The sequence below is a fragment of the Calypte anna genome, chromosome 4A, assembly GCF_003957555.1.
Source record: "Calypte anna isolate BGI_N300 chromosome 4A, bCalAnn1_v1.p, whole genome shotgun sequence".
NCBI classification, from domain to species: Eukaryota; Metazoa; Chordata; class Aves; order Apodiformes; family Trochilidae; genus Calypte; species Calypte anna.
The window spans coordinates 42293756-42307021 of record NC_044248.1 but is presented as its reverse complement, the minus strand read 5'-3'; the positions used below and the strand labels follow the sequence as shown (position 1 = coordinate 42307021).

The 13266-nt window shown below is 39.7% G+C and overlaps 1 protein-coding gene across 1 annotated transcript in view; it reads left to right on the top strand.

Moving 5' to 3' along the window:
- Positions 1-9238, top strand: part of ARHGEF38 (Rho guanine nucleotide exchange factor 38) — a 31300-nt gene extending 22062 nt beyond the window's left edge. Inside the window, exons 6-14 of the mRNA XM_008505065.2 lie at positions 339-538; positions 1048-1181; positions 2888-2992; positions 3419-3538; positions 4738-5058; positions 6541-6681; positions 7713-7911; positions 8084-8343; positions 9053-9238. Coding sequence (XP_008503287.1) covers positions 339-538; positions 1048-1181; positions 2888-2992; positions 3419-3538; positions 4738-5058; positions 6541-6681; positions 7713-7911; positions 8084-8343; positions 9053-9238 — 1666 coding nt within the window. The remainder of the gene's footprint in view (positions 1-338; positions 539-1047; positions 1182-2887; positions 2993-3418; positions 3539-4737; positions 5059-6540; positions 6682-7712; positions 7912-8083; positions 8344-9052) is intronic.
- Positions 9239-13266: the final 4028 nt, after the last annotated feature.

Sequence of the window (13266 nt, the reverse complement as noted above, 5' to 3'; positions counted from 1 at the left end):
GACCATTTCAGAGGTCATGTCTAAGCAATAGTCTGGTAGATTGCTGAAAATACAGAAAACTCAGACCTGTGATGTGTGTCTCATTGAGGGGGTGAGAGGAAGGAAGGTTTCATTTGCCAGGGCCCATGTTCCCTGGCAGATGTGTCTTGGTTTTCTGACTCGTGGTTATTGCACTTCAATGACTCAGTGGAAAGTATTACTCTGCTTTTGATATTTTCTGTAGTTAAAAACTCAACTGAAGGACACAAAAGGCAGCAGCTTCAGTGACTAGACAGAAATAAGGTTTTGTCTTCGAGGAATGTCTCCTTTTGTAACAGTTTTTTTAATAAATGTTCTAGAGGAAAGCCAAATCTAATGGACATGGGATCCCTGATGATCAAACCAGTGCAACGGGTGATGAAATATCCCTTGTTACTCTGTGAACTCTTGAATTCAACTCCTGCTTCTCACCCTGACCACAAGGTGCTACAAGATGCACTTTTTGCTATGAAAACCATTAATGTGAACATCAATGAACTTAAAAGGAGGAAAGATCTGGGTAAGAAAAAGACACAGTAAATTCTTCTATCTTAGGAAGTTTGGCCAGGCAATTACAAGAGAGATTTCAACTCAGTCATATCACTACAACAGTTCTGGCTGGTGCTACCCAAGTTGTGTAATATGCTGGGTTTCAGAAGGTAACAGATGCCTCGATGTCACTTGTCCTCAGCCAGCTATGTTATCTGCCTGCTAACTCCAGAAGTAAGAAAATGGTGAAGGAATTCAAAGAATATCCATGTTCATTGTCTGTAATGCAGTTGCAAACACTGAAAGTAATTAAGATGCAGTGATAGCAATTTTTACAGACTTGCCATGCTGCAGCCCTAACTTCACTCTTCCCAAGGCTAGCAGTGATAACAGGGTTTTCATCATCTCAAGTACTTTCACAAGATTACAGCAAGTGACATCAAAGTGTCTGCTCTCAAATGGTTTCATATTTGTGTGCCCATCCCTGTGAAAAGCCCTGTGAATACAGATTATTAGTGTCATGAAATTCTCTGTCTGCAGTGCTGAAGTATAAGAGGAATGATGATGATGAAACCCTTAAAGAAAAGTTTTCTCGACTGAATATCCACTCCATTAGCAAGAAATCCAAGAGGGTGACCAGCCACCTGAAAATACTGACAGGGGGAGAACCTCAGGTACTTATTCAGCCAACTGCAGATTTGCAGTGACAGCTTCAGTTCTGGTTTGGCACTGGGCATTTTTAAAAACATGTTGGAAATGGGGTTTGTGGTGATGCTTTTTTTTTTTTCCTCATCATTTATAATTTTCTGACTGCCACGGAGCACAGGAAAGATCTTTTGTGATTGAAATAGAAAACAGCATAAATGTGTCCTCCACCTTTGCCTTTTTATTATTTAAGAGTCTCTCAAACTTCTCATCTACAGCAGAGAGGAAGTGACCAGTAGTTTTGTGAAACTCAGCCTGAGATCAGATTTAAATGGACAGACTGCCAATAGTTGTCAGTGCTGAGAACGTGTTTGGTCCATCCTGCTCTGCATCATAACATTCAGGTTCTGAATCTGCCAGGGGAGATGAAGAATAATTCTGATTCAGAAAGGTCCTGGGGTTTGTGGGGTTGCCTCCACATGTGTAAGGACCTGGAACTATCAAAAATACCAGAGGCAAAGAACCCTGTGATAAGTCCAGTGGGTGTTGGGTGGCCAACAATAAAGCTCTCCTTCCTAATTTTGAGGTTGTAATTCAAAACCTAGCAGGATGTTTTCAGGAAAGCTTAAATCTAAATCTCAAAGAAAATCAATTACAACTGACCTTGAAAATTATATTCAGTGCACCTCACTGCATGAGATGGCTGATTATGCAAGGTCACTTGCCTTTCTAGATGTGACTTTACAAGATACGTGCTGTTTTTTCCTGCTTTGTTTTTATTCAGTGGTTTCCCCCTTTCTCTGATGCAAACTACCTACATTTATTTTTTCTGTTCATTTATTTGCACAGTGGAAATTTTTTTATTCAGAATGGAACACTGGCAAGGCTGTAAAATCAGAGAAAAACAGGGAGTTAAATTTGATTCAGAGCAGATGTGACATTCCTTTTCTTTTTTTTCCTTTAGAGCCTTATGGTTTCTGGGGGTTTGTTTTCTTTTGTTTTTTAATTAAGCTTAAAACATTATAGAATCATATTAGAATCCGGATATATCTGTTAAAAGATTCAGACCTTTCTCCTGCATAATTAGACTTAGAAAGTTCCCAATTAACATCTCTGAAACACGCTGTGACCCTTACAGCAAGGCCACCAAAAGCGAGACCTGAGATTTCTCAGAAATTCCTCATGTAAGAGGTAGGCAGAAATAAACATATTTTCAGGTTCGTTTTTTTTTTTTTTTTTTCATCCAGTCTGAAAAAGTAATACAAGCTTATTTCCAGCTGCTGAGGTTTCTAGCTGAAGAGCTGGAGCTGCTCTAGAGGTAAGAGCTCCATCTACAGCCTGCCTGGGGGAAATCTCCCCAGCACCCACAAGTGAGCACCCAGGGAAATCAGGCCAAAACATAAAAATATTTTACAGTTTAAACATTGTTTCCTGAAACTGAGAAACAAGGCACAGATGATTTTTTTTTTTTTGGCATACATAAGGTGTGCCTACAATAAAGCACAATAAAGTTTCCACAAGGATTAAACATTAAATCATCTGTTGGGTTGCCTCATGCCTTTGACTTTTCTTAGATTAAAACTGGAGATTGTGAGAATTAAGGGTCAGTCTGTTATATTTTCAAAGGGAGGAGCTCAGGGAAGGTTTGTGGGTTTTTTAGCAGCACTCTGGGCAGTCCTTTCATTAGGCAGGCTCCTTTAAGCTGCCAAAATAACAGTGCAAACATCTATTTTAGGTAAAAGATCAAACATTTAATAAGGAAGAAAAGTTGTTTCGAAGTTTAGAGAAGACTGTGAAATTGTGTGTGAAGAACATTTCACTCTCCTCACAACACCTAAAGGTGGGTACAGGCCTTTTCTGGAAAAACTGTGGCCACAAACCACGTCCATAAGCTGTTTAACACACATTTCTGTCACTGGATAGGCAACACCCTATTAATTCTAAGCAGGTCTGTCTACAGCACAACACTAAAATGACCTCTGCTGCTGATGGGAGAACTGAATTGCAGCCATGTGAATGAAAATGCACTAAAAGATGGATGTTAGGACTCATTCCTTTATCCTGTTGCTACCTTGTGTTGTTAAGTAGTTTTATTTTTGAAAATAGACAAAACATGGGGAAATATTATCACAATAAACAGCACAAATGCCAGGGATAGAAAACATTTCTGATTCCATCAGTACTATTGCAGAATCTGCATGAGTGAAAGCAGTATATCAGAACAGACTGTAATAAAACTTTCATCTTCATACCATCTTCTCACTAGGATTCCATACATCTGGCTGCACAGAATATAACTGGGTTTCAGGAAATCTTGCAGGACAAAGATGAAGCCAATGATTCTTCAAAAAAACAGAACAACTCTGCAAATCTCTGTGAAGACCTTGTAAGTTGATGCAACCTCCAGTGTTACACAGCTCAGTGTGTGTGTGTGTGTGTGAGAGAAAACAGGTGTATGGGAAGAAGACTCAGGACAGAAAAGAGCAAAAAACCCTCAGGAATCTATTGGGAAAGCTGAGTGGGTTTTTTTGATTGAGTTTCTGTACGAAAGAAGACAAAACTCAGTGTAAATGCACTGTGTTTTCCCTAGGAGAGCTAAAGGAAACTTCTCAAGCTGAATTCCTGGATTTAAATTGAAATTTTTGTGCTAAATTTGCACATTTTACCTGAGCTTCAAACAAAAGCAGCAGAATCTTTGCTCTGCTGCTTTTGTTACCCAGCATTTGCAGTTTTAGAAATAAAAAAAAAAAAAGGAAATAAAGTAGGAACTATCAAGCCAGTGCTGTCTTGGCTTTGGGCAAGCAATTTTGGTGCTAAAATGGATATGTCTTCCACTGTGGTGTGTTATTGAGAACAGAGGAACAGCTGCTCTTTTATTCTCACATTCAGCCCAGCAACTTAATTCACACAGAACGTCCAAGAGCTTTAAGAGGATGAGTTTCACTCACTACCAGCCTGGGCTGTATTTGAGCAAGTGACTCACAAAAATAAATTTTATTTCATGCAATATTAATCCCTTGAGACAATTAGACGCTAATGGAAAACTCTGAGAAAGATGTTGGGTTTTTACCAGGTGTCTAATTTTGTTGATTACAAGAGATAAAACCAACAAGCATAACATAATTTAATCAAATCAAGTGATTGTTTGTGTTTGCTTAAACAGGAATTGAGTTACAGCTGTTTCCAGAGGGGAAGAAAAAAAAAAAAAAAATCTTTGGTAGTATTCAAGACTGCAATACTGCCATTTAACAAGACCTTGTTGCCTCCAGACTTTATTGTCTTGGTCCTTCCAGCTATGGAAGTCCCAGTTTTATTGAACCACTTCACCAATACTTGCCTGGTGGAAACACACTAAGGACAATACCACAGGCTGCATGCTCCAAGTGCCCAACCAGACACTTTAAACTTAAAACCTGTTAACCTCTCCTGTGCAGTGTTAAGAAGGGGATGCCAAGTCCCTGCCTGAAGCCACCTCTGGCAGCAATGCTTTGTGAAGAGCCATGCACAGATTGCTTCACAGGCTTAACCTATAGCTAGGTCTAAAGAATTGTATGCCTAAAGGAGGTCTGTTTTCTACCTTTCCAGATGGCTCAGCTGGACAAGCTTGTTCTGACTCCTCTCTCAGCACTGCAGGCCTTGTTTTCAGGCCCTCAGAAGCTCATCCAGAAGCGCTATGACAAGCTGCTGGACTACAACTGCTGCCTGCAGAGGTCACCAGGGGAAGAGCTGGACCTAGCAAAGAAAGACTATGAGGCTCTAAATGCACAGCTGGTGGAAGAACTTCAAGTGTTCAACAGAGCAGCCAAAAGGATTGTGTTGAACTGCCTTCATTGCTTCATCACCCTCATCAGGAATATTATGTGTGCAGCACTTCAGTCAAATTCTGCTGTGGTGGTACCTGTTCCAGTAAGTACATCAGAAACAAGTGTAGCTCTGCCTTTGTTTTTTTTTTTTCCATATGGTTTTGCTTGAGATATGTAGGACACACCCCTGCATGCTACACTGATTATGTTTGTTCTGCTGAACAGTTGGGTTTGGGTTGGTTTTTTTCCTTGCAAGCTCAGCAAAGATTAATTCTGAGCTTAAGTTTTGTCTGGCCTGGACTTTTCATTGAGAATGGTCCTGATGCAGCTGTTCCAGCTGTTCCAGTGACAGTAATGGCAAGAACATTACAGTAAGGCAAAAAGGAGCCAGCTGCTAGCATTTTAGTCTTTGTTTCTTAATGTCTACTCTGAAAAGCCCAGAAAATGCAGGAAGAGAAATTCTAAGAAAATATATGAACATACTAGACTGACAGATGACTGGAAAAGAGAAACAGGTCAGGAAACCTGATGAAATAATTTCTATGAAAAGCAAATGGCTTTTAACTCCAAATATGCTGCAGGACATCCTGCAGGCAGGAAGGAATAGGTTTGTCTAGCCAAAAATATAAAGATCTAGTTCCTCCAGCCCACTCTACCCTTTCTGGGCACCATGATAATTACCTGAAAATTATAAAGTTGAGATATTATTCTTAGTTTGTACAAGAATCACACAGTGTTTGTTTAGTTGTAATTTTGCCTAGAGGGACTTGAACTGCCACAGAAACACAGCTGCAACAATGCCTTCCACAGCTCTAAATCCATTCTCCTGAACTGTAAACAAATTGTATCCAGGCAGTTCTGGAGGATTCCTTTTTGTCAAGGCTTGAACACAGCTCTTTATCATCAGGGGCAGAAGAAAAATTAAGAGAGCAAGGTCAGGATCAAAAAACACAGAGCTGCACAGTGTAATGGGAAAATGAAAGCTTTTCCCACATGAAGAAATTGCATCCCTGTAATTTGAACATTTCATGTTTTGAAAGCTATTGTATTGAGCATTGTTTTCTGTGAGGATCTGCCTACAAAATTACTTTCTTTTTCTGTTTACATCAGCAAATAGATGTGGGGTTATGCATAGACCAAACCCACTTAATCTAGCACCACAGACAGAGCTTCAGCTTACCCGAGGATTTTCAACCTGGTGGCACAAACACACAGCTGTAAACTACTCCAGGCCTTACAGGAGGTTGGCCACTGATAGCTGCTGAGATGCACATTTGCATCTGAAAGCAGATGGCTCAGTAGCACAAGTGCAAGGCTGTTCATTTCCATCACTGCTTAAAATATTTTTAGTGATTTAATTTAAATCAATATGCCTTTAAAATCTAATAGCAACCATTAGCAACTTCCTTTAAGCAAGGAACTTTCTTTTCTTTCCATCTCATCCCAAGCACCCCATGGGCCCTGCAGAAAACAGTAACTTGTCAGATTTTCTGTCTTCCAGCATTCAACCCATTAAACCAAATCTGCTCTCTCAAATCTCCCTACCACTTTGTTCATGAGCTCTAACCCACCTTTGTGTTTGCAGCTGTCCTCCTCAAGCATCTGTGAAGTGCAGAATCAGTTGATGGAGGAGGTTCACAAGCTGAATTTTGTGAAAGAAAACACCAGTGCAGCCTTTATTGAGAGAAAATTGAGCTTAGAAAAAAAGAAACCTGTCCCTTCTCTGGTGAGTTCCCCATATTCTAATTGTTTATGAAGCATCCTCTTTTGTTTGCTTTCAAAACAAATCCATTTTTATGCCACCTAGAGGCTTGGGCTTGGTTACTTCATGGGAAGTCTGAATCAGGTTGTTAGGATGAAGCTGTTTCACTGACCAGTAAATTACGAAGATTTTTCACTCTGTTTTCATATTAGTCTTTTGAAAATCCACTTGGCATTACCTCCTGTTGCCCTTAGGTCATTAGGCACATGTTAACTCTAAGGTTGTATGTGTAAACCTTGATTACTTCTTTTGTTAAATACTCATACAGTGATCCAAATTCAGAATTTATGTGCAGAGGCATTCCCACACACATGCACACAGATACAACCCCACTGCAAATGATTCAGAAAATCCACCAGGAAATTTCTGTCCTCCTGGCTCCCAGTCTTATCAGACAATTCCAGAGCTTTTAGGGGTCTAGCTTACATAAATAAATAAATAAAATTAACAAATAAATAAAACCCAAGTGCAGATGTACAGGAATATGCTTCCAGGAGCTGATGGCACCTTGTCTTTACTTAGCAAGGGAAATTCACACAAAAAGCGAAGTTTTTGGGTACCAGTGATTTTTTTTGCCTAATGCCTTATATCATGCAATTTGTTGGGTGACCCTGGCACACCTCAGCTGATTTTTTTATGGGTTTTTTTTTTGTGATATGACATGGGGATTCCAAGATAATTGCTATGAAAATACAGTTAAGTAACAGTTCACATACAGAATGCCACTCTTTGAGTGCAGAGGACAGACTAAGAGGTGTTTAATTAGTGCAATTCCTACATTTCTTTAAAATCTGCCCTTTATTGCTCACCTTTTGCTCTAGCAGTTGGACAGGTCTGCTGCACACAAGTTTGCTTGCACACACAGCTGCTTCAGGAACTCCTTGGGCTGTGTAAAAACAGTCAGTTGCCACATGCAGCTTTTTATTCATCTGTCTTGCTCCAGAAATGGCCTCAGCATTCTTCCCAGTGCATAATTGGGTTTTTTTTTGTTTCAGATCGAATCCCCACGCCAAACAGAAGAGCACAGGTGGAAGCTGCTGTCTACCTACAGCACAGAGGTGTTGCACCAAGCGAAGCGCAAGTGCAATGCCACACAGGAGCTGGATATTGATTTACATGAAGGAGAACTGGTGGCTGTTGTGGAGCAAAAGGACCCCTTTGGAAGTACAAGCAGATGGCTTGTTGACACAGGAAGTAAGTTCTCTGCACAAGCATCCCAATACCAGCTTCCCTCTGGGATATTGATTTCTTTTCACTCATCTGTTTGCCTCTGTCATGTGGACAGCTGCATAAAATGGTGGGGTTTGAAAGAGTTCCAGCAGCATTTTGCTGTTTTCTTACTTTCTTTCTTTATTCTGCTTTTCAGACCTCAAAGGGTATGTGTATTCCTCCTTCCTGAGGCCTTACAATCCAGCCAAAGCGCAGAAGGATGTAGCAGAAAATGGCTTCAGTGATGATGATTTTGATAATATCAGCCTCTTTGTGTCTTCACGGACCTCTGCTGACAGCAGCACACGAAGTCGTGGGCATAAGAAGAGTGACAGCAGCTCATCACTTCACTTCTGTGAAAATCCCACAGCTAATGGCACAGAGACTGATGCTCTTCAGGATAGGGATGATCAGCATGTAAGTATGACACCCACTGAGCCCATCTTCTGGTTTTTCCTCTTTCAGCTCTGGGATTATACTGCTTATAATTTAAATGGTTTCCTTTTTCACCAGAAAGACTGGCACTAATCTGTCAGTATGACATGGGAATGTGTTATCCTCTCTTCTCTGTCATTCTTAAATAGCTGTGACGTAGGAGAAGTTAAACAGTAAAACCATGAATTGCAGTCCTGTCTCAGAAAAAACACCACTCCATGCCACATCCAGCACCTCAAGGTTCTCCTGTGGAGCAGGAACCAGCAAAAGAGCTCAGCTTGGGGGATTTTTCCCACTTACACTTGACAGAAAAGCTGGGAGAATGCTGATGAGCAGGAGACAGAAGTGACTCGTGCCACATTTGAGTACAGGAGCTGTAGGAAAGGTTTTTCTCCCTCAGGAACCCTTGCTGGAAAAATTCTCCATCCAGTCCAAGGCCACTTGGTGTGAGCTGAAACAGTAGCATAGTAAGGTGCTGAGGTCTCAGAGCTTGATTTCTACCTCTCCATGTAGAATTCCTCAGATCCTACAATTTTTATTTTGGCCATGCAGACCATGCAGTTTGCATGCTGGTTCATACGCATTCTTACACCTTTTCTGTATACAGAATTCCTATTAATACTTTGTGTAAGTTGTATCTACATTTCTGGATTCAGACTGTGGGGGTTTTTTTGTGGCTTTCCTTTTTCAGACCTTCTATGCTGTTTATGCATTTCAAGCAAGAAATGATCAGGAACTGAGTCTTCAGGAGTACCAGAAGGTTAGGATACTGAAGTTTTCTGACCTGAGTGGCAACAAAGAATGGTGGCTTGCAGAAGCAGAAGGTCAGACAGGATACATTCCATCTAATTATCTTGGGAAGATGACCTATGCCTAGGAACAGAGGGGTCCACTGTGCCAGTTTTTCTGAAGTCAACAGAATAATCATCTCCCACCATTTGCAGCAAACAAGGCAAACTCAGTGATTGACAGAAGCCATGGTATCTGTTCTGATATTGAGAACCTCTCTCCTCCAAAAGCTGTCACCTTGTCAAGACCTGAGGGAGGAAACATCTAGCAGGAAGACTTGATGCTGATTAACATCCTGAAGAGCTTGCTTTTCTGTTACCCCATAATTTTCTCTTTTGTCAAAGTGTCCTACGTCAAAAGTTAACCTACAAGTACAAATCACATAATTAGATCTTTCTCCCATGATATTTAGCCAATAATATTCACAATGAAGAGAATTAGCCTTGAAAAAGGCATCCTGTCAGCAAAGAAAGGATGAGAAAAGTAGGGCAGTCAATGCAAACAGTATTTTTTTCTACACTAATGAACCTAGTTTCATTTTCTTTTAGTGCCCCCAATTTTTTTTATTTTCCTGAAGAGGAAAAGCTCTTGATCTTGCTCAGTGGGTCACAGAGATGAGAACCTGAAATCTGTGCTGGATTAATCCCTATGATAGAGAAACTTCTTGGGTTCTCTTGAGATAGAGATCCAGAAACTCTTACATGAAACTCTGTGAACTACTGCAATCCAGTGAGCAGTAATAACAGACAGTGCATTATTTTGCCTCACTGCACATCACCTCATGCACTTAAATCTTGCTGTTTCAATAGCAAGCAAAAAAGATGCCCATCCAATTTATTAATGGATGCAGCTGTTTTTACAGAAATCCTTCCCTTCAGTTAAACAAAGAAAATAAAAAGGTTTGGGAGGGAGTATCTATCAGCTTGGAAGAATGAACTGAAAGACTGTAAATTCACTTCACCCTATTAAGCTTGCACTGCTTTGGCTTTTACATTTTAAGATTATGGAGAAGATGCAGACAAGAAGCTTTTTAGTGTTTCTTACAATTTAGAATATTTTCTTTGGAGATGATCTGTACTTTGCAATAGTTGAGATAGTTTTAGAAACGACTGAATTGTACTTAACAGGCTTAATGCTCTCATGTAAGCACAATGATGAAGTTTTGTATTTCAGACAGTGAAATTAATTAAGGGCAAGAGTCAGGAGAAAAAAAAAAAGAGTCCTGAAGCATTAGCTCTGAGAACTCAGCTTGAGTCACAGGGAGAGCTCTGATTTTGAGTGTTAGGTACATTCCCCATGAAAAATCAGGCTCTGTGAAAGTGTCTCAACATGTACTCCAAAGCTGCTCTCTGAAGTATTCACTGAGTATCCTGAAGTAACAAGGAATGAAGGATGAAATATGCTGGAGCTGCCCACCTACATTTCACTTAACTCCTGTGGGATTTGGGAACTCCTAGTAGACCATAAGGAATTCTAGTGTATGCCAATATCTTTTATATTGTGGGATAATTTATATGACTTTACTATATACTTGTAACTCAGGATCTCCAAAAAAGTACTTATCAGGTACCCAGGTGGATCCATTTACTTAATTTCAAAAATTCATGTTTTAGCTGTTATTTTATATTACATTACAAACTTTTGTTTTTAAAACAAATTTTAATGTGAAAAACTGAGATGCTCTTAGAATCTAAAGCCTTTCTACATTAAGGAGATTTACAACAGTTCATATTAGACTTTCTCAAACACTTTTTTTTTTTTTTAGGATAATGCTTTAAATACTAGAAATTGAGCTACATTATGGTTCCACAAATTCCTAAGACTATGCAACGTTTTTGCAGCTATTTCTTTAGCATGGAGAAGGTTACAGTATTCTAAGAGTTTTCTTATTCTGATTAATGACAAAACTAATTTATTTTGATTGGAGCAGGGACAGGCTGCAGTTTAATGAACCAGTCTTGCATTTATTCCAATGTGCATTTTACTTACTTGAACCACTGTGACAAAGAGCACGTAGATAGAAGGATTTCCAGCACTGGATCCACTCAAAATGACGTGCTTCTCCATTCAGGGGATGTTTTTAACCACTGATGCCACTGATAACCTGGAACCCAGAAAATGTCCACACCAAAGAAAAGCAGAGTCCTTGGCTCTGCCCTCTGGCACCTGTGTGCTTCACCAGCTCCCCTCTGCTTGGATGGCACTGGTGATCCTTAGGTAAGGATTCACCTTTTCAGTGCCAACCACAGACTGAAGGATTATTCCTTCTGACTTTTCATCTTAGGAGGCTTCACTGAGTCATTACCTCCTTCCAACACTGCTTCCAACAGCTTCTGCTGTCATTTTAAGATAGCTTCTAAAAAAAATGCAGACACATGAAGAGGAGCTGCAACAGGAAACAGCCATGAAAATCCTTGTGCCTGTATGATCTGTTACTGGTAATTCCTCTGACAATATTGTTTGTTCAGAAACAGTGAAGGAATCTTCTCTTAAATTATTGCAATAATAAAAAAATCTATTTTTGTATAGATACGTTTCTTCCTTTTTTTTAAACAACTTTCTCCAAAAGTGAAGAACTTTATATGCTATCCAAGACCTACCTTCTCTTGTGAACTAAAAAAAAACATCAGTGCAAATTAGCAAAGGAGAGGAAACAGTTGCCTCAGATAAAATGCTGCATTTCTAGTTTGCATTCTGTCTTACCTATCAATATATTAGAAGTCTTCAAGCACTATAAATATACCTGACAAATTTCAAAATCCAGTTCAACTTTCAATGTGTCAGCTTAGTTCTGTTCTTTTCTAGCTGTTTCTGAGGCCAGGACCATTACTTAGTGTTGTATCCAGCCAGAGGTCTGTCAAGAGTTGTAATAGATAAGAGTTTGTGTTACTAAAAGAAGTTATAGAACTTGTGGTAGATTTTTTTTCTTAAACTCAGGTATCACCAGCATCCCCTAGTCTGGCCAGAAGGGAGCAGTCATGGAACCAGAGTAACCTATTGTTTCACATTACTGAGGTATCAGAATTTGGGCAGCTATGAAAAAACATATTTATGTAGAAGTAAAATATCACCATACCAGTTAAACAATCCTGTAGGACAGACTCCTTTCCTGAAAATACAGCTGTTAATTCCATCCTAACTGTAACTTCAAAGCAGAAAGCATTTATTGCCTTCAATCTACTCAGTTTTTCAGAAGAGCCTGTCTTACATATTCAAGCTAAATACTGGATTTCAAAGACCAGGTCTATGCTATAAATCCTTCCTGACATAATACTTCAAAGAATCACAATCCTAACTGACATTTTTATACCAACAGGAGGAGACTATGTTTCATTTAGGAAGCTGGGAAAGTTAAGTGGAAGAAAGTCTTTTCCTGAGACAAACTGCAGCTCTGTTGAACATTTTGCTAATGGTATCAGCAAGTCTTGACCTTTTTAAGAGGGAAAAGGCAGACATGCATGTAAGGTATAGCAAAGATTATTTTATTCTTAATAGATCATCTACAGTCAGCCCATTGCAGATTTATAGATGTTAAAACATCAGGACACACTTGCATCAGGCCTCAAAGGCATTTTAAAAGCCACTAGCTAATACAATTTTAAAATAAAGAGCAACTTTTTTCTGCCTTTGTTCAGCCTATACACATGGTACCTACAGGAATCCACACAGTTCAGATGTAAGCCCCTGCACTTGGCAAGCAAAGCTGTGTATTTATTCAGAGGTAAGACAGAAGCAGCCAGCACCTTGAACTTTCCTGTGGCAAGGTTTTACAGGGAAGGCTTCACAGAGCACTGCAGCCATTACAGGACTCTCTCTTTATTCTCTACTTCATACCATGGGCAACTTCTGATTGTTTAGAAAGAAAATATGCCTTTTGTTTACTAATCGAAATTGCTTCTGTCTTTTCCTACTCTACTACCATCAAAAACATCCTGTGCTAGAGAAGGAAGGAGGTCAGAATTCTGGATTCCTCTTCCCCCTCGTGCTCTTATTTTTAAATTGCCCTGCAAGCCACAGGCACTACAAAGACAAAACCTTTTTTTTTTTTACCTCCTCAGGAAATAATAGTTGAAAAAGTATGCAAATTCTCCAGGGAGAATCCTGAGTAAACGTATC